The sequence below is a fragment of the Notolepis coatsorum genome, assembly GCF_963971535.1.
Source record: "Notolepis coatsorum genome assembly, chromosome: 4".
Lineage (NCBI taxonomy): Eukaryota > Metazoa > Chordata > Actinopteri > Aulopiformes > Paralepididae > Notolepis > Notolepis coatsorum.
Window position 1 is genome coordinate 48,613,146 of NC_140168.1, and position 22,284 is coordinate 48,635,429.

Genomic DNA, 22,284 nt, shown 5'->3' on the forward strand with positions numbered 1-22,284 from the left:
GATATTGTGTGGACTGTAATTATTACTGTACCGGTACCACCCATTGTGACAACAGCCTTGTGAGTCCCGCACACAAACATGATGGAATTCAAGTTCATGTATTGAAAGGCAGGCTACATCATACATGCAGTGAGATTCATTGTTCTTGTATATGCTCTCTATTATTGTTTATATAGGCTACCCAATACTGACATCAAAATAGATTGTAGTATGCCTCTAGAAATCATATGCAGCAGGTAGAAAATTGACGGGAGATCCATCGCGATTTGGAATAAAATTGAGGAGAACTTTATTCCCTGGGTATTAATCAAACAACACGGGAAAAGGCAGTCATATTCCAGCGCGTCTTTATTAGCCGACAACAAAATAGATGCCTCTAAAAATCATATAGCCAATCGAACACAACTAATAAAGGCATTCATATTACAGCACGGTTATAATGACACACAACCAACGCCAAACAGTGGTCAACGAACGGTCTTTATTAGTATTTTGAGCTGTCCAGGCAGAATTGCAGCAATGGTCTTAGGGAGCCGTTGATATCTGACATCACCGTTTACAAGTCCGCCTTTTATTTATCCCATAATACGCGATAGTGTCTTCTTGGTTCGACAGCAGTGAACAATCTTCGTGGAGTTTCTCAGGGTTCCGCTCGGGTCAGTCCATTATTTCACATCCCATGGGGGGTGTTTCCTCATTTTCATGACCATATATGGATAATCATGCACGAGCATTGACGGTAGAACAAAGTGGTATTCATCAACACGGAGGAGCATAGAGCCTGCGTACGCACCGTGTGATGAATCCCGACTTCCCTGTGCGTACACTAGTTCTACATTCCGTGCTTACGTGTGGAAATAGAAATGTTCTACGCACACAATTGATGAATGAGGGCCCTGGTCTGGTACTCTGGTCTTCCTCTCCCTTCCAGGGCAGTCAGCAGTACTCCCCAAGACGCCCTCACTTCCCCCAATTATTCCCCTAGCACCCTCCCACACCTAGTGACTGGATTGTAAATAAATAACTTGGTTCCACCCGCAAGCAGTACCCTCCCTCAATGACCCTAGAAACCTTACAATGAAAGGGAAAGGTGCAATAGGAAGGAATTAATAGCATGTATGTTACCCACACCAAAAGGGTTAATACGGCTCAGGAATGGACACACACACAGAACTCCCATCCACTTCTTTACTATTATTGTACTGGTCAGTTACAATGATTTAAGGAGAATGACTACATAGACCGAAGTCCCACTATAGCTCCGTTTGTGAATCAACACCCCCAACAGTGGCGGCTCTGCCACTAGGGGCGCACGGGGGCGCCGCCCCACCTGCTGTTAAATCAGAGAAGAAGAAAATAAAACTTTTTAGTTTTTTGTTTTATAGCCCTATAAATAATATAAACATGTTTAAAATGAATAATATTTACTCATTTTAAGTATGTTTGTATTTCCAATGCACAATATAACGTTATTATCTAAAATAAAAAACACTCGTTTTCCTGAGCAGGAAGTGACTCACGTTTCTTTTATTTTTTTCGTATTTCTCGGCCCGGGCTAGACGCGATAGCGCTCTGAGTGCGCGTCACAGTTTGATCGCTGTATCCGTCACAGCCAATCAGTGCATAACGCGCTGTGTGTTGAAATATGACTATTATGTTGGAATCCGGGCGCGATTTGAAGCGGTCTAGCCAGTAGCGTCAAGAATTTCTGTAGCCGCATTTCGCGGAGACGCTCTCTGATTGGCCGACGCCAGTATTTTTTTCCGTAGCAGAATTTCACAGAGACGATCTCTGATTGGCCGAATCCAATTTCTAATGTTCCAATTCTAGCTTATTCCTAGGTTGGTCCGTTGGTGGTAGAGATAGTTGTGTTGTTGTGAGATGCAGGCAGCGGTTTGTCTTAGAGCGTGCCGTGACTGCAAGTTCTTTAGACTGTTAAGCTTAGGCACTTTTCAAAGTTGGTTAAGGTTAGAGTTTGTCTTAGAGCATGGCGATAGAACGCCAGGTAGTTTGCAGTCTGTTCGAGCGGAAATGGACAAAGGAATGAAGTACTTGTGTTGTGTGGTGCTGCTAACTGCTAACAAGCTAACACTTGGCTAACAAGCTATATGGCGGATGCAGTCTGGACACAGTGGACAGTTGTCTGGAATACATCAACAGTGGATTATACACTACTTTATCAAGGCAAGCCCTCCTGCCCTGGACGTGTCAACTAAACAGTGAGTCTCTCTCGCTCTCTCTCTCTCTCTCTCTCTCTCGCTTTTGGATTGAAAATACGTGGATTATGGCTTGTTCAATATAGTCTATGTTTGAATGAATGAATGAATGAGAACTTTATTAACAGATTGCAGAATGGGTACAATACAGTACGGCTCAATACACACAATTGTTAAGGGGATGCAGACCAGAGAAAGACGTTTGTCTTGTTTACATCAGGGTCCCAGATTTTCGATTCATATCGATAGTTTAATAGCTAGCCTTGGCTCGTTTAACAATATGCAAAATATGTGTACAGCCCTGTACTCATACTGAAGTTATTCTTGGTATATAATAGGTCTGATTGTGTAACGAATCGATTCCACGTCGCGCTGTGTGTGAGAGAGAGAAGGAGAGAGGGAGAGATCTGCGTGTGTTTGGAGACGGAGCGAGTTTTGTTTCTAACTTTTCTATTTATATATTGTGTTTCAAGTTGTGAATTAGACTATACTTTATTTGACTGGTTGTGTGTTGTTGTAGTAACAGCTGAGCGACTCGTTCATAAGAGCCGATTCATTGCCGTGAGCGTGAGTCGAATCGCTCACGTCTTGCCATGAGTCGGTTGCGTGGTACTGTACATGTTTGCAAAATGTTTGGTATAGCGCCCCTAGTGGCGAAGCATCCACGAGCCGCTACTGACCCCCAAAACCCGTATTTTGTACACCCGCCTCTGGGTTAGTATCAGGGATTATATACTGCAAGGTATTTGACTCATCGCCCACGTCTGGGCCTTCACCCTGTATAATACCTTCAAAAGGTTCTAATTATACGGCCAGAATAATACCTCAAAAGCCTTTAATTATAATGCACCAGGTCTGTAACTTTCCCCAAGGGAAAGGGTTAATTGGATGGGAAGATATTATTAAACACACATGTTATCACACTCAAAGAAAAGGAAAGAAAGCAACAAGTGGGCCCACAAAATACCAAACAGAAGTCCTATCTTAATGCCGGCATATATTGTTTGGGGTTCCCCTATTGAACGGTAGTAGCAACGTTAACTTCGCCCGCAGGCTGCACTACACTGTATACTGTATAATAGCTCTGGAGCATCAATGCCCATTTGTACTCATCCAAAATGACCGCCTCGCCACGCCACTGTCGTCCGGAAGGCAAGATGGCGTTGAACGCTCTCGTGAGGATACTAGCAGGCGGAGCTGGAGCAGAGAGGCAGTGCTGGCTGAGAGCGTGTGCTGGGCGATGACGACCTCTGTTGAACGGGGCAAACTCCCGTATGCTGCAGGCAGCCAGGTGCAGATCTGGTCGCAGGTAGCCGGGGCAGACTGATTGTAGGTCCCCGCGTGTATCTGGGCTCGCACTCTATACCGCCACACTGCTACTGTAACCCGACTATGATGAACTCAGATATAGCCGTTAGCCGCACGCTACTTATACCGCCACACTACTACTGTAACCCGACTACTATGAACGTTAGTGCTTTGTTCTGTACCGTTTGCTCACACACTATCGCTGGTACTTCTAGGATAACACGTCAACTAGCAAGTACTTCTTGTCACCCGTCGGTACCCAACGGGGCTCTTCCACATCACTCCTTCAACGGGGCTCTTCCGGAGCACACGCCCGTTGCGACTGTTCATGGTCAAGTTCACTGCCGAAGAGGCTCGCCTTCCGCCTCCATATATCTCCTCCCGTCTCTCTCCGACACTCTCTGCCTGACACCGCCCCCTGCTGGTCCCGCCTACTAGTCACACAGGGGAAGGATGGTGAATATGATCCAGCGATACTGTGTATCATCCATATTCCAGCCGATAGAAGGAAGATAAACTCACATCATTGTTCGTGAGAATATCAATGTCTTTGTGTACAAAGGGGAGATAAACAGCAAGTCAGAAGTTCTGAATAATAGGCAATATTTTCAGGATGCTACATTAGGTTTACCTTTCTGTGTCAGGGCGGCCCCCAGTCCTGTGTCGGACGCATCACATTGTAGCGTCAACTCCTCTTCTCTGTTGTAATACTGTAGGACTGGTGCTTTGGCTATTTTGTCTTTCAGCCTTTGAAACGCTTCCTCTTGGATTTTTTGTTTGTTTTTTGCTTACTGTCACCATGTTTCATTATGTTCCGTCCGTGTCCCGACTGTACACAATGAAGGGTTAAAGCAGACTTGCTTACTTGTACTTTATTCACCGTTGTTATAGTTACAACATAAGCTTGGTTCCACCACAAGTGAACCCTCGGTGTCACCTCTAAAAGAGTCCTACGTGCAACAGCACTTAAATAGAACAATCCTATTGTTACATAAATAGATAATATAATATCTATATAGTAACTTACACTTATATAGCAATTGCAATCCCTCCCTTATTCCCACTAAACTCCAATCCAGACATCAGACCAAAACAAAGAAAATGTAAACAAAGTGTAGTACCAATCAGGGATATTTTGCCTAGAGGTCGCTGTTTGACTGCATTACAGATTCTGCCTTTAACCCTTTCACTGCCACACGACAGAAGGTTAACCCTTTACTATCACACAACTGACGGTCGCCAGGGTTAACCTTCTGTCGGGTGGCAGTGAAAGGGTTAAAATAAACATTTGTTTTGAAAATATGTGGTACTTTGGGAATGGGAAATAGACTGCACATATATAGCGCTTTCCTACCTGCATGCACAAATAGCTTTATAATTGCCTCTCCTTCACCAATTCACACATGCACTCACAGAGACTCATTGGGAACAATTTGGGGTTCAGTGTCTTGCCCAAGGAAGTGTTGTGAACAGAAGGAGCTGGGATTCAAACCACTGACCATATGATCATTAGTTGACCTGCTCTACCTCTGAGCCAGTATTTTGTGGTACATTGAGGTATACTTTGGGAAACTTTGAGGTTCTTTGCGGTATTTTGTGGTGATTAGTAGGACCCCTAAATGTGTATAGGCTAGCTGGTAATGGTATGGCAGCCCAATACAAGTAAAACAATAAATCAATCATTAATAATAATAAAAAATATTTAGGGGATGGAATTTCAGCATTTATTAGAGAAGTACTGTAGAGTGACACTGGCAGAGAGGGGGGGGGGGGGTGGTCATTAATTATATACTTTTATGTCATCATCCCATTACAAATCAATCATTGTTAGGGGCAAAATAATCAACATCTATTATGATACTGGTTATTTAATTTGATCTCCATGTTGCTTAGACCTAGAAAAAAAAAGATCATGACTTTCATGCATACCCATGTGAAAATTCTCTCTTGCATTCCCATGAAAAGTTGTGGTAATAATGTCCCAAAAATGAACATGCAAACACATAAGTTTCATACATATAATATTTAATCAAAACAATTAAATATGACAACCAAATAAAAGGCTCAACTTAGGACAAGGATCAGATAAGTGTTAAGACAAAAAAAAAGGTCTCGACATACAATTGTACTTCTAAAAGTGACACGATTTCATAATCAGGCAAAAACCGAGCACATTAATATACTGTGTAACCAAAGCATTGTTTTAAATGACCTTGAATATGATATGCAGCTAACCATAGAGGTGTAGGGTTTAGAGATTTCATTTTGTGGGGAATCGGGCACTCATGGGGTCACAACTTCCATCACAGAATCATCTCATCTCCGTAAAAACCCGTCTATAGGCCGTAGCGCATGAGAACTCGGAACGAGGGGAGAGGCCAGAGAGCCCAAACGTAAAAGACTTACGCCTACAGTATATCGACCACACCTCCTAGGTTTAGACTGACGGGCTTCAAAACAGGAGATCCAGTTGCTCTTTGAAGCATGTATGGGTTTAAACAGGGGAGCGGTTAAAGCAGGCCTAGTATCATGCAACCAGTTGATTGCACAGAAAAAACATAATGTCGCTTTTATTGCTGTCAATTCAAAATGGATGACCTCGACTGTTGCTCAAGTCTTGAGGAAGAAAACAAAAAAACACTTATCACTGTCGACAAAAACAGTCGCGTAATGTCCCTAGGTCATCAAAATAAATAATGCTACTACATGTAAAGCGCTACGTGATATGACCCATGACCTTGTTGGTGTAGGAGTCGGCCCATTTCAGAAATGCTAAATTGCCAGGTTGTGCTTTATGAGTGCCCACTGTCCGCCCACCCCCCATGCAGGCCTTTTGGTCCTGTCAGCTCCCAACTGATCAGTTATGCATATTTTGTTTTCTTGGCATATGTCAGAGGTATACACACACACACACACACACACACACACACACAAACCATACATGAACACACACACACCTTACAGTATTGTCGTGTATCAATATATACTTATCACTGTAGACACTGTGGGGCACATCGCCCCTAAAATGTATATGAATGCAAGATTTCTTCTTTGATTTACTCGTTTTTCAGCACCATGGAGAAAGGCACAGTCTATTCAGGACTATTTCTGTCCAAAAGATGAACATTCAACCCTCCTCTCTCTCACAAATATGGGGGGGAAGAAAAAGAAAAAGAAAAAAAATATATATTATAAAGTTTGACTTGACATGTACTCTATATATAGGCATTTTGAGAAACGTAATATGCACCAATGGAAGCAGGCCGATTGGACCCGTTTGCTTCGTTCAAGAGCTTTCCAGAAATGGTTGTTGGAGATGAAAAAAACCCAACATGATTCTTAATGGAGGGAGATCTTCACAGTGGAGGAGGGGTGAGGGCTCATCTGTTCACTACATAATAATAATAATAATAATAATAATAATAATAATAATAATAATAATAATAATAATAATAATAATAATAATAACATAAAATACCCCAACAGTCTCCACACAGTAGGTCAACGCAGCAAACGCTTCAGTTTTGCTTTCACATATATAACAGGTAAACCTATTGCATTATTAAATTTGGATAGTTATTCTTAGCGACTACTACTACTATTACTATCGTCATATTACATTACAGCCATTACGGTTCCATATCTCATAATAGGATCTGTTAGCAAAAATAAGTGGTGTGTGTGCATCATGTTATTATTATCTTTAAATACAAATATATCTCCGTTCAGAATAAAAAATGTTTAAAAAAAATAAAATTGTATAATAGTGTGAGGAAAAAATGCATGTGATGTCCAGCAATATTAAGATCTATAGAGCATCAGTCCGTCATGACCCGGCTAGACTCTAGAGAGGTCAATTCTGTGGCAATATGAATGGAGACGATTCCCCATAATAAAAATGTGTACGGGTGATATTATTCACACAAGCAGGGTACATCGTTAGTGACACAATAGCTCACACTGTTAAACATGCCCACGACTAGGATTGCTGTTCAAGTAATACAAAATAAAAAATAAAATGCTGGTAATGTCTTGACATCAAGAAACGCTTTTACTGTGTAGCTACAACCAAGTCATAGGAGACCAACTGTACTGCTATTTTCTTTAAGCCGTGAATCATAGTCCTGTACTCCAAATCTCTCCGGATTGTATTAATTCAAAATAAAAGTCTCTCAGCAAATTAAGCCTGCGTTCCTCCTTAAAATGCACACGTCTTCTTAAGTGCAGTTTACTGTAATCCTTGTATTCTCTCTTTGTACGACTACCGGTATATAGGCTATGTGCGTAACGTAATATTAAATAAATGCTCAATTCTAAATATTATAGTTGTTGTAGCGGCTAGTTTGGTTCCGATAACACGTGGCTAGGGCAGTAAGTGAAGTACTGTATCCAGGCCACACCACACCACACACACACACACACACCCCTCCTAGCCCTCGGCCTGGCCTGTGACCACCCCAGCCCCACCCTCCCTCTCACACCCCCACCACCAGGCACGTTGGTTTGGTCCAAGTGGAAACGCGACGAAACCCACAGACTTCTGATTCTGGAGCATACTGCGCTGCACGCCAGTGCACGGCCGATAAAAACACAATGCCCTCCGATAACAAAATGCAACAAAACTTGCTCGATAAAAAATCGGTATGAATTCTGAAATATGAAGGCTTTAACTTGAACAGTACAAACGTAAAATGAAATCCTACCAGTGCGACATACTGGACAAGACAGACTGTCCAAGTTGGCTGTCTCCTCCTTCACTTGGTCAAGATACGGGCTAGTCGGCATAATTCACATTTGCAATGGCATCATGAGGTCAAGGAGGCAGTTCAGACGTACTGCGCTCGCTGTCCAACCCCATGCATAATATTCTACAACAGTACGTTTCTCTGAGATTCTGTGACTGGTTCACTACTAAATGCATTATCAGAAGCATCCAAACCAACTGACATACAATTCAAAACAATCTTCCATCTTACTATAATCGTTCCTCTCCCTCTCTCTCCCTCTCTGAACAAATCAGGCACTTTGTCATAATCTCATCACATCTTCCGAAAATACAATCAGACCCTTACTACCACCACAAACCTATAGCCAAGTCCTGTGGTGTCAACCCCGCCCCCCCCCCCCCCGCATGTTCATAAGAATGTCCAAACACTGTACATTCCTGAATTCTAATCCATTGTCGCATGCCCAAACTCAATCACTGTAGACAATGCCCTGTAGAAAAGGGAGGAGACCTAGTCGCTGGCCTACAAATACGAACCCAAGACGAGCACTACAGGAAGCTGCTCTCCTGCATCAACACCTTATTGCACCGAAGGAGTTCGCAATGGCGTAAATTAGTCAGTTCCTTACTTAAAAACTGGAGAAGAAAAAGAAAAAACATTGTCCCTAGTCATTAAAATATATAAACTGTGCACTGTGCTCTATTGCTGAAAATGAATGTTAAATTTAAATAAAAAAAACAAAACAAAAAAACTCATAAATAGCAGGAATAAAACACACATGGAAAGTTTGATATAAAACTCTGTACCGAGTTGAACTCTTAATGTGAGAGAGTTCTTTATATATATTAAAAAAAATCCATTAAATGGCTGAGGGTTGGTGTTTCTAGTCTAAAACTAGAACTCTCACCTTTCCACTAAGGCATCACACACCATTTTAAATCCCTCAAAACAAGATTGAGATTTCATTCACTGTTTATATTGTTAAGAGTGCAGAGTTGTGCCACTTGCTGTCTGGCTGTATGACTATATCTATGTGAAAAGCCATTGGCTTAAAGGGAGAGTAGAGGAACTGGTAAGTCAGCCCCGCCGCTTCTAGAAGATAAAAGGGGCAGAGCTGTGATTTACGAGTGTTCTCAACTAACAGGCGTCGCCATGGCAATCACACTTTTTGCTGAACCGACAAAAAGAAATACACATAGTGTAAGTCGGCACACAAACGTGTAAAAAAAAAACGACGTCTAGAGTGGACCAGCATAATTTAAGCTAGTCTCCATAGGCTGTGGAGCAGGTCAGATCCTAACTACAACTGATTCGCCTCATCGTTGCACCAAAGAAATCTACTCTTCCCGTTGCTTTTCGGTACTCGTCATTCCGACTATCAACCAAACAAAAACAAAAAACACCAAACAGCTGCTGTCAAAACCGTTAAGACGAGGACATGACTTGCAAGCCCAAAGAGCAGTACGAGAGACATGAAATCCATTGTGATGTAAAATACAGCAGAAGAGTAGAGGAGGAGGAGGAAAGAAGAGGGGGATGGGTGGGCAAGAGTGTGATGGAGACTGGCTGGTTTCATATTGCATAACGTGGCTGTACTCCTCTCTCTGGCTTGGGGAGGAGGGGAGGGGATCCTTTGACAGCTTGGCGTCCTCCTCGTGCTTCAGAGGATCAAAGCCGCTCTGGCCCCTAGGGTCACTTTCCACCTGGGATGCAAAGACCAGACCGGGTAGGGGTGGAGTAAGCGCTCAGGCGAAGTACATGGTCCTCAGTGTGTCGTGGTGAATCTGAACAGCCTTGGCGAGAGCCTGGGGGTCCCGGCCGTTACTCTGCCCCGACACGTGGCTGCCCTCCGCGCTGCATCAGAGACAGAGAGGAAAGGGGGGTTAAGGGTTAACAGAGAGACAGAGGAGAGGGGGGTTAAGGGTTAAGACCAGCACTGCATCAGAGAGACAGAGAGGAAAGGGGGGTTAAGGGTTAAGACCAGCAATGGGAGGAACACATACTTTCACAACGGGAAAGAGGAAAACGTGCGACTTCCGGTCATCAATACCTCTCTGGGCATGAAGGTGTTCTGGGCCTCCCACTGAATGCTATGCAAGCATCGCAGGCCGAAATTATGTCACAACTACACAACTCTTAACTCGGACTCCTTAACTAACACCAGTTCTCCCTCACCTGTCGTGTTCTTTGTCGACCAGGTGGTATCGGGCGCGGAAGGCCACCAGGTGGGCATAGTAGGCGGGCGCTGGGATGGAGACGGAGCGCGTGCAGCGGACGTACGTGTGGCACAGCTGGTAGGTGAGCAGCTGGAACTCGTCGGCCGTGAAGCAGTTGTCGTCCCACAGGACGTGGTAGTGGGACGGTCGGCTCGTACCCTGGGGGGGGGGGGGCTCAAGTTAGTCCCCACCTCAAGAGACACCACCAGTTCCACTGATAGCGCTTTTAAACCGGCCAGGCCCCGGTTCAAGCTCCAGCTCTGTTCTCAACCCTCTGAACTCTGGTGCCCTCTGGCGAACCGGCCCGCGTTTACACCCATTTAAGCAGAACCAACATTCCACCGTCTCCGTAATCAACGCGGGCGTTACTCAGGTAAAACTAATGCGTGGAGAGCGAGCCTCAGCGCGAGAGCGCACACACACGCTGTATACGTTTGAAATTAATCGTTCCAGCAAAGTATGCTTCTATTATTCGAATTACTTGTTTTAATGGGTATCATATAGTAGTAAGTCCTACTGTAGAACATGACATAATGGCATGATATCTGATTTATCAATGCCAAATAATGGACGACGACCGCAATTGGCACTTGAAAAGTGTAAATGATGGATTAGTCAGTAGTAATTCATGACGGCCTGTTTAGCTCAGCTGGTTAGTTCGATGCCTGTGGGGCGAAAGGTCCCGAGTTCGAATCTCTTGCTTACTTTTCTTTTTTTTGTATCGTTAAATAATTTATCCACTCTGGTGTTCCAAAAAGGACAATAACACCACCTTATGCATACTGCACCTTATGTGAATACTGTGATACTGTGAATACTGTATATTTCAGTTGGTTAGATAGTCAATCATATTGACTTATTTGTTTACACTGCTTGTGTTGTTTTTACTACCTGTACCCCCCCCCCCCCCCATGCTGCTATGATGCCTGAATTTCCCCAAGGGGATCAATAAAGGAATATCTTAACTCATCAACCAGAGTTGATAAATTAATTAACGTTACAGAAAAAAAAAAAGTAAGCAAGAGATTCAAACTCGGGACCTTTCGCTCCACATGCATCGAACTAACCAGCTGAGCTAAACGGGCCGTCATGAATTTCTACTGACTAATCCATTATTTACACTTTTCAAGTGCCAATTGCGGTCGTCGTCCATTATTTGGCATTAATAAATCAGATATCGTGTGTGTGTGTGCTTTTCAGTGCATGTGAGCGGATCGGCGCGGGCGAGAAATCCGCTCTTCGGGGTCCTACTAATCACCCCAAAGTACCAGAAAATACCAGAAAATACCAGAAACTACCCCAAAATACCCCAAAGTATACCCCAAAATACCAGAAACTACCCCAAAATACCCCAAAATACCAGAAAATACCAGAAACTACCCCAAAATACCCCAAAGTATACCCCAAAATACCAGAAACTACCCCAAAATACCAGAAAATACCAGAAAATACCAGAAACTACCCCAAAATACCCCAAAGTATACCCCAAAATACCAGAAACTACCCCAAAATACCCCAAAGTATACCCCAAAATACCAGAAACTACCCCAAAATACCCCAAAATACCAGAAAATACCAGAAACTACCCCAAAATACCCCAAAGTATACCCCAAAATACCAGAAACGACCCCAAAATACCCCAAAATACCAGAAACTACCAGAAACTACCCTAAAATACCCCAAAGTATACCCCAAAATACCAGAAACTACCCCAAAATACCCCAAAATACCAGAAACTACCCCAAAGTATACCCCAAAATACCGGAAACTACCCCAAAATACCCCAAAATACCAGAAAATACCAGAAACTACCCCAAAATACCCCAAAGTATACCCCAAAATACCAGAAAATACCCCAAAATACCCTAAAATACCCCAAAGTATACCCCAAAGTACCAGAAAATACCCCGAAGTATACCCCAAAGTATCAGAAAATACCAGAAAATACCCCAAAATACCCCAAAGTACCCCAAATAGTGTGTAATAGTGTAATAGTAGTAATAGTGTGTAATAGTGTAATAGTGTGTAATATTGTAATAGTGTAATAGTGTGTAATAGTGTAATAGTGTGTAATAGTGTGTAATAGTGTAATAGTGTAATAGTGTGTAATAGTGTAATAGTGTGTAATAGTGTAATAGTGTGTAATAGTGTAATAGTGTGTAATAGTGTAATAGTGTGTAATAGTGTAATAGTGTGTAATAGTGTAATAGAGTGTAATAGTGTAATAGTGTAATAGTGTGTAATAGTGTGTAATAGTGTAATAGTGTAATAGTGTGTAATAGTGTAATAGTGTAATAGTGTGTAATAGTGTAATAGTGTGTAATAGTGTAATAGTGTAATAGTGTGTAATAGTGTAATAGTGTGTAATAGTGTAATAGTGTGTAATAGTGTAATAGTGTGTAATAGTGTAATAGTGTGTAATAGTGTAATAGTGTAATAGTGTGTAATAGTGTAATAGTGTGTAATAGTGTAATAGTGTAATAGTGTGTAATGGTGTAATAGTGTGTAATAGTGTAATAGTGTAATAGTGTGTAATAGTGTAATAGTGTAATAGTGTAATTTTGTGTAATAGTGTGTAATAGTGTAATATTGTGTAATAGTGTAATAGTGTAATAGTGTGTAATAGTGTGTAATAGTGTAATAGTGTAATAGTGTGTAATAGTGTAATAGTGTAATAGTGTAATAGTGTGTAATAGTGTAATAGTGTGTAATAGTGTAATAGTGTAATAGTGTAATAGTGTAATAGTGTGTAATAGTGTGTGTGTGTGTGTGTGTGTGTGTCTCCACATTATGGCTGTAGTGACTGAGGCACTCTGTACTCTGGCTGCATCCAGGAAGGGATTAACACAGTAAAGGTTTAGTGAGACAAAGAGTGAGACATAAAAAACGTAGAGGGCTCAGGAGGTAGAGCCGAGCGCTAGTCTGGTTAATCAGAAGATTCCCGGTTCGATTCCGGCTCCTCCCGGCGGCGTGTCCGAGTGTCCTTGAGCAAGACACTTAAGCCCTGCTCCTCCCGGTGAGCAGATTGGCACTTGGCATGGTCGCCTCCGCCGTCGGTGTGTGAGTGAATGTGAGGCATAAATTGTAAAGCGCTTTGGATAAAAGAGCTATATAAATAGCTCCTTCTCCCCCTCTTCTCCCTCCCTCTCTATCCATCTTTCTCTCTCCCTCCCTCCCTCCCTCTCTCTCCCTTCTTCTCTCTCTTCCTCTCTCTCCCCCTTCTCTCTCTCCATCTCCCTCTCTCCCCCTTCTCTCTCTCTCCATCTCCCCCCTCTCTCTCTCTCTCTCTCTCTATCCATCTTTCTCTCTCCCTCCCTCCCTCTCTCTCCCTTCTTCTCTCTCTCTCTCCCCGTTCTCTCTCTCCCCCTTCTCTCTCCATCTCTCTCTATCCCCCTTCTCTCTCTCCATCTCCCTCTATCCCCCTTCTCTCTCTCCATCTCCCCCCTCTCTCTCTCTCTCTCCATCTCCCTCTATCCCCCTTCTCTCTCTCCATCTCCCCCCCTCTCTCTCTCTCTCTCTATCTCTCTCTCCCCCCCTGGTTGGTTTCCCTTGTTCCACAGCTCCTCCATCAAGATGCCATACAAGTGGGAATCCATCTTGAGTGCTAGAGACCCAGACACACACACACACACACGCACACACACACACGCGCACACACACACACGCACACTATTACACTATTACACACTATTACACTATTACCTACTATTACCTACTATTACACTATTACACTATTACACACTATTACACTAGCACACTATTACACTATTACACACTATTACACTATTACACTAGCACACTATTACACTATTACACACTATTACACACTATTACACTATTACACACTATTACACTATTACACTATTACACACTATTACACTATTACACACTATTACACTATTACACTATTACACTATTACACTATTACACACTATTACACTATTACACTCTATTACACTATTACACTATTACACTATTACACTATTACACACTATTACACTATTACACACTATTACACTATTACACAAAATTACACTATTACCCTATTACACTATTACACACTATTACACTATTACACTATTACACACTATTACACTATTACACTATTACACACTAATACACTATTACACACTATTACACTATTACACACTATTACACTATTACACTATTACACAATAATACACTATTACACACTATTACACACTATTACACTAGCACACTATTACACTTTTACACACTATTACACACTATTACACACTATTACACTATTACACTAGCACACTATTACACTTTTACACACTATTACATACTATTACACTATTACCCTATTACACTATTACACACTATTACACTATTACACTATTACACACTAATACACTATTACACTATTACACACTATTACACTATTACACTAGCACACTATTACACTTTTACACACTATTACACACTATTACACACTATTACACACTATTACACTATTATACTATTATACTATTATACTATTATACTATTACACTATTATACTATTACACTATTACACTATTACACACTATTACACTATTACACACTATTACTACTATTACACTATTATACTATTACACACTATTACACTATTACACTATTACACTATTACACACTATCACACTATTACACTATTACACTATTACACACTATTACACTATTACACACTATTACACTATTACACTAGCACACTATTACACTATTACACACTATTACACTATTACACACTATTACACTATTACACACTATTACACTATTACACACTATTACACTATTACACTATTACACTATTACACACTATTACACTATTACACACTATTACACTATTACACACTATTACACTATTACACTAGCACACTATTACACTTGTACACACTATTACACACTATTACACTATTACACTATTACACTAGCACACTATTACACTTTTACACACTATTACACACTATTATACTATTACACACTATTACACTATTACACACTATTACACTATTACACACTATTACACTATTACACTATTACACACTATTACACTATTACACTATTACACACTATTACACTATTACACACTATTACACTATTACACACTATCACACTATTACACTATTACACTATTACACACTATTACACTATTACACTATTACACTATTACACACTATTTGGGGTACTTTGGGGTATTTTGGGGTATTTTCTGGTACTTTGGGGTATACTTTGGGGTATTTTGGGGTATTTTCTGGTACTTTGGGGTATACTTTGGGGTATTTTGGGGTACTTTGGGGTATTTTCTGGTATTTTCTGGTACTTTGGGGTATACTTTGGGGTATTTTAGGGTATTTTGGGGTAGTTTCTGGTATTTTGGGGTATACTTTGGGGTATTTTGGGGTAGTTTCTGGTATTTTCTGGTATTTTCTGGTATTTTGGGGTAGTTTCTGGTATTTTGGGGTATACTTTGGGGTATTTTGGGGTAGTTTCTGGTATTTTCTGGTATTTTCTGGTATTTTGGGGTATTTTGGGGTAGTTTCTGGTATTTTGGGGTATACTTTGGGGTATTTTGGGGTAGTTTCTGGTATTTTCTGGTATTTTGGGGTAGTTTCTGGTATTTTGGGGTATACTTTGGGGTATTTTGGGGTAGTTTCTGGTAGTTTCTGGTATTTTCTGGTATTTTGGGGTATTTTGGGGTAGTTTCTGGTATTTTGGGGTGTATTTTGGGGTATTTTCTGGTATTTTGGGGTATTTTCTGGTATTTTGGGGTATACCTTGGGGTATTTTGGGGTAGTTTCTGGTATTTTGGGGGTATTTTGGGGTAGTTTCTGGTATTTTGGGGTATTTTGGGGTAGTTTCTGGTATTTTGGGGTATACTTTGGGGTATTTTCTGGTATTTTCTGGTATTTTCTGGTATTTTGGGGTATTTTGGGGTAGTTTCTGGTATTTTGGGGTATACTTTGGGGTATTTTGGGGTAGTTTCTGGTATTTTCTGGTATTTTGGGGTATTTTGGGGTAGTTTCTGGTATTTTGGGGTATACTTTGGGGTATTTTGGGGTAGTTTCTGGTATTTTGGGGTATTTTGGGGTAGTTTCTGGTATTTTGGGGTATACTTTGGGGTATTTTGGGGTAGTTTCTGGTATTTTCTGGTATTTTGGGGTATTTTGGGGTAGTTTCTGGTATTTTGGGGTATACTTTGGGGTATTTTGGGGTAGTTTCTGGTATTTTCTGGTATTTTGGGGTATTTTGGGGTAGTTTCTGGTATTTTGGGGTATACTTTGGGGTATTTTGGGGTAGTTTCTGGTATTTTCTGGTATTTTGGGGTATTTTGGGGTAGTTTCTGGTATTTTGGGGTATACTTTGGGGTATTTTGGGGTAGTTTCTGGTATTTTGGGGTATACTTTGGGGTATTTTGGTGTAGTTTCTGGTACTTTCTGGTATTTTCTGGTACTTTGGGGTGATTAGTAGGACCCGCTCTTCGCTCTAGACGGCTTGTTCCACTCCGCTAATCGCTCATGTTGACCCCGCCCCCAAGTCGCTCACCGCTCACCTTGAATCGAGCGATCCCCGCTCCACATCGCTCGGCAGATATTTTTTTTTTTTTTTTGGAGCATGATGTAAATTTGCTTGATTTGACCAAACTACAACAGTCTACACCCCCTGGGCCCCTTAACAATTGTTTGTATTGAGCCGTATTGTAATTGTACCCATTCTGCAATGTTAAATAACGTTGTTTATCCATTCACTAGCTCTACTAAGCGATGATAGCTAGCCTAGCCACAATGGTCGCTGCCATTAACGTTAGCATGTAAGCTAACGACAACAACAATGGCGTCATATACTTTTTCTAACAGGATGTGAGTGACGGTTCACCCTTCTCATTGGTTGAAAATGGCCTTCATGTTTGTACATCGCCATCTGTTGCTTTGGCATTGTACTACATGTATATTACATCAGTGTTAAACCACTGTGAGCGGCCCGGAGTGGATTGGAGCGGAGGAGAACTCTCGCTCCTCACGTCGCGCCGACCCATTTTAAAACCCACTCCGTCGCTCACGTCAAAACCGCCCGCTCCGCTCCCCGAGCCGCTCACGCGCCGATCCGCTCACATGCACTGCTTTTGTGTGTGCGCTCTCGCGCTGACTCGTTAAGCCTTTCCCTACGCATATTCATTTCTGGAGCATTTCTTTATCCACTCTGGTTGGATGGTGTATTGTACTCGCAAATCGCTTCCTGTTGAATGAATCGGTTTAGTGCAATGCCGACTCTCTACTTTCCCCGTCTTCACAGCCTGGAATATGACACGCCCACTGATGATGTCACGGTTCGCGAGGAAAAACCAACTATTTTCTGAACCAATTAATCCCCGTCTAACACGCCGGCCGGTGCGAGATTACGTTCGGGAACCGGCTCCAGCACGGAGCCTGGCTGGTGTAAAAGGGCTATGAGAGAACACAAAAACACTGAGCAACACGAGACCGAAGAGATCAGTAGAATGCCTGCTCGTAGGGAAGCGGGTGAGACCGTGGAGATTACATTCATCCATGTAGACTGCAGATATTACATTCATCTATGTAGACTGTTGAGATGATATTAATCTATGTAGACTGCTGAGATTACATTCATCCATGTAGACTGCAGATATTACATTAATAATCTATGTAGACTGCTGTGATGATATTAATCTATGTAGACTGCAGAGATTACATTCATCTATGTAGACTGCAGATATTACATTCATCCATGTAGACTGCGGAGATTACATTCATCTATGTAGACTGCTGAGATGATATTAATCTACGGTATGTAGACTGCTGAGATTCTATTAATCTATGTAGACTGCAGATATTACATTCATCCATGTAGACTGCGGAGATTACATTCATCTATGTAGACTGCTGAGATGATATTAATCTATGTAGACTGCTGAGATTACATTAATCTATGTAGACAGAGATTACATTCATATATGTAGACTGCTGAGATTACATTAATCTATGTAGACAGAGATTACATGCGTCTATGTAGACTGCAGAAATTACATTCATCTATGTAGACCGCAGTCTCAGGTCTTGGCAAGGCCCCAAAATATGTCTGTGGGAAGTGATCCTGGAGACTTTAGTATCAAAAGCTGCTATGTCTTCTACATGTATGGCTTTGGCTAAATTATGTCTAAACTAAGGCCGTCATAAGGCCGTCACTATTAAAATATTAAATCTGATTATTAAATCCTTTCACTACTGCACTACCAAATGGTTAACCCTTTCACTGCGACAATACAGAAGGTTAACCCTTTCACTGCCACACGACAAAGGGTTAAAACCGTCTGTAGTGTGATAGTAAAGGGTTAACCTTCTGTAGTGTGGTAGTGAAAAGGTCATGTTAATACAACTGGACCCTGTTGAGGCAGGTGGGGTTCGGGCAGAGAGGCTGTGCATGACTTGCCTGTATTCCAGCGTGACTGCAGAGGTAAAAGTCAAACTCGTAGGGGTGGGTGATGTCCGTGTCCACCGTGGTGCCGGCAGGAATGTTGCCACTTCGCCCAACCTGACGGAGAAGTACAATTGGGGGAAATGTAGATAAAAATAGGATGGTACAAGCAGACAGCTGCCCTCTACCTGCCAGTAGCACTTCATTCGCTAATACAGGTTACCTAAAGTGATCCCTATGCTGATAACCAGCTGATCCGCACCAGAGGACCAATGCCTCTGGAATCCACCTGTATCCCTGCTGCGTGAATATTAAAGGCAACCTACTGCTTTTCTCTGATTGGCCATGACCCCCCGCCCCCTTTTGCCGCGAACGCGGCAGCAGAGGTCCCTGCAAGGTCCCAAATTAAATGAATGAAGCGGAGCATAAGAGCTGCTGACTGATTCATTCTAAACTAATAATAAGCTCTCTTTATTTCGCTTCCATTCATTTTGGGGACGATGTTCAAATATCATACTTCTGAAGTATAAACAAACTATACTGCTGTGACGTTATTTCGCCCGTTGGAGGCTGCTGACTGATTAATAATAAGCTCTCTTTATTTCGCTTCCATTCATTTTGGGGACGATGTTCAAATATCTGGCTTGCACGTTGGCACAAAAGCTTGCACGTTGGCGGCAGGGTCCATCGCAAATTAGTTAGTTATATTAGTATATTAGTATTAGTATATTAGTTAGTTATATGGCGCCGTTAAGTGATGCGGCGATGCGGCATTAACCAACAACATGAGGCACAACGAGGCATTGAGGCATTAACCAATGAGCACCTCTCAAGAGCACCTGGGGGAGCCTCATGCGCATGCGCGGTCACTCTCTGCCGCGTCCTCTCTGCCGCGTAACAACACAGAGCGGCGCGGCGCGGATAAGGGCGTGTGCTAGGGCGGTCACGTGGCCGTGTGGCCAATCAGGGAAACACTGAACGAAAAGCTGAACACAAGTAGGTTGCCTTTAATATTCACGCATCACGCCTAGCCTAGGATCTAATCCCACCAGAATCAGCCATCTCCTACTGTCTCAATAAAGAGAGAATACAAAAAGGGAGTGGACTGTCCAGTCTCTTTTATCAAATTAAATAAGAGTAATCCCTGTGCTATTTACCTGCTCTTTAAAAATTATTTGTAATAATCCCTGTGCTATTTACGCACTTTTATCAAATAAAATAGTAATCACTGTGCTACTTACCTGCTATTTAAATATTTTTTTATAAAATAATACCTGTGCTACTTAGCTGCTGTAAAGAAAATAATAATAATAACCCTGTGCTACTTACAGGGTTATTAAAAAAAATGAATCCCTGTCTACTTACTCGCTCGTTGCGATCAGCACAGAAGAGGCGTGTGTGGTGGCGTTTCTGTACTACGATATACGTGATCCCTGGCTGGTACTCTTTCTCCAGGCAAATACAAGCCTCTCGGATGGCCAGCAGCTCGTAGTATAGCACCTGCAGACACAGACCGCTCTCGTAAAACCATGACGACCAACAAAGTGTTGCGAACGGTTAAATCCACACCTTCATTTATTCATACAAAAAATTATTTAGAGTGAGCACTGTTTGAGACAACTTGAAAAGGGTTCCGCAGATGGTTTTACCTGTCTGAACTGGCCCTCAGAGACGCCGTCCCTGTAGAAGATGATCCTGGTGGGCTTGTAGCGGGTCGACTTGTAGAACTGGATCAGCAGCTCTCGCACCATGGAGGCCAGGTCCTGGATTACTTCCTGCCTGGGCCTCTGGACCCTCACCGTGGCACAGTACCTACTGGGGTGGGCGTCCATACTGCCCACCACCTGTAGAGGGAGACAACGATGCAGCTCGATCTCTGCTATACAATGGCATGGAAATAAGGCCGTGTTCACATCTGAAAGTCCACGGATAGTCCGGACTTTCTGGTGGACCAAATGTGAGAATGATACATTGTTTGATTTTGGTTTGCATTCACACTGCCCTTTTTTGAGCAAACTTAATTTGTAGTTGAGTTGAGAGAGAGATACTGTCATTACTAGGGATGGGTATCGTTAGGATTTTATCGATACTACTACTCTTATCGATACTGCTTAACGGTTCGGTACTTTATCGATACTCTTATCGGTTCTTTTTGATTATTTTTTAATGATTTTTATATTTGCAGTTGAGAGCATTGGTCATCTGTCTCCCTACAGTAAAGATTAGAAATGATTGAATTATTGTAAATGTGTGGAGTGGTGGGAATAGCTGCTTCAATAATAACTTATAACAACAACAACAGACAAGTTAGACAACTATGTATACAAAAAAAAACGATATACACTGAATGATTAGTTGTTACCTAAAGTCCTTGGACTCCACTGTAGAGAACGGGTGCAGGCCTTTGACAACAAACTTTTTCACAGCCCTGTGACACTCGTTCACCCTATCCTGTCATCCTTCCTCTAGCTGCTAGGGAGAAAGGACTTTGGGTGGTGGAGGTAGAGGGAGGATGTGTGGTGGCCCTGGGCTCACTGGCCTGGGACACATTGGTGGCTGACGCCCAGGGGTGCAGTGCTGGGCATACGCGGTCAAACGACGTTTGGGCTTCGTCACTGAGGCAGAATTGCGCGCATCCTATTATTATGCAAAGTCTAGGTGATAAGTGCCGGCCGGCACTTATCACCTAGACTGTGTGTGTGTGTGTGTGTGTGTGTGTGCGTGTGTGTGCGTGGAGTGTTGGGCTCCGACTCATGAAAGAGGAGAGATACATGTATGCGCGGGAGCGCGCGTGCACGTGGCGTTTGGCCTTGGCCCATATTACGACTGCACCCCTGCTGACGCCTCAGCTTGACGATCTATAAAAAGTTTTTAGATTGTAGTATTTGTAGCTAAACAATTATTTTGTTTATTAGCCTATTTTTATTTTATTTTTTTTATTGGTCTTTTTCCCCCTCCATTTTCCTCCGATTTTCTCCCATCCCAATGTTAGTCGTATGCCAATTCCCAGTCCCTTCCTGGTCGCTGCGCACTTACCCCCCACAGTCAGATCATCTGGGAGAGTGGAGGCTACCACGTGCTTCCTCCGACACACGTCCAGCCAATCACCGCTTCTTTTCACCTGGCAGCACGGATTCTCATCGAGAGGGCGTAGCGTGTGGGAAGACCACACTATCCCCCTCGAGTCCTATCCGCGCTTAGCAGGCGCCCCGACCGAACTGTAGGAGTCGCTGTTTACAACGACCCGGACCCACCCCGCCAGCTTCTCCCACCCTCTAATACAGCCAATTGTATTAGTGCAGACGGCCAGCCAAGCTGGTGACAACCCCGGAGCTGTGAGCTGGATTCGAACAGGCGAATCCAGCTCACAGCTCCGGGGCTGGT

The 22,284-nt window shown here is 42.5% G+C and overlaps 1 protein-coding gene across 2 annotated transcripts in view; it reads right to left on the bottom strand.

Annotated features, from left to right (window-relative positions):
* Window positions 1-8,658: 8,658 nt before the first annotated feature.
* LOC311227664 (protein argonaute-3-like) overlaps window positions 8,659-22,284 on the bottom strand; it is an 82,751-nt gene continuing 69,125 nt past the window's right edge. For both annotated transcript variants that reach the window (XM_084313396.1, XM_084313395.1), the window contains exons 16-20: window positions 20,550-20,744; window positions 20,266-20,400; window positions 18,916-19,017; window positions 10,427-10,626; window positions 8,659-10,105 (exon numbers count right to left, since the gene is read on the bottom strand). In XM_084313396.1, the coding sequence (XP_084169522.1) occupies window positions 9,997-10,105; window positions 10,427-10,626; window positions 18,916-19,017; window positions 20,266-20,400; window positions 20,550-20,744 (741 nt within the window). In that variant the 3' untranslated portion in view covers window positions 8,659-9,996. The remainder of the gene's footprint in view (window positions 10,106-10,426; window positions 10,627-18,915; window positions 19,018-20,265; window positions 20,401-20,549; window positions 20,745-22,284) is intronic.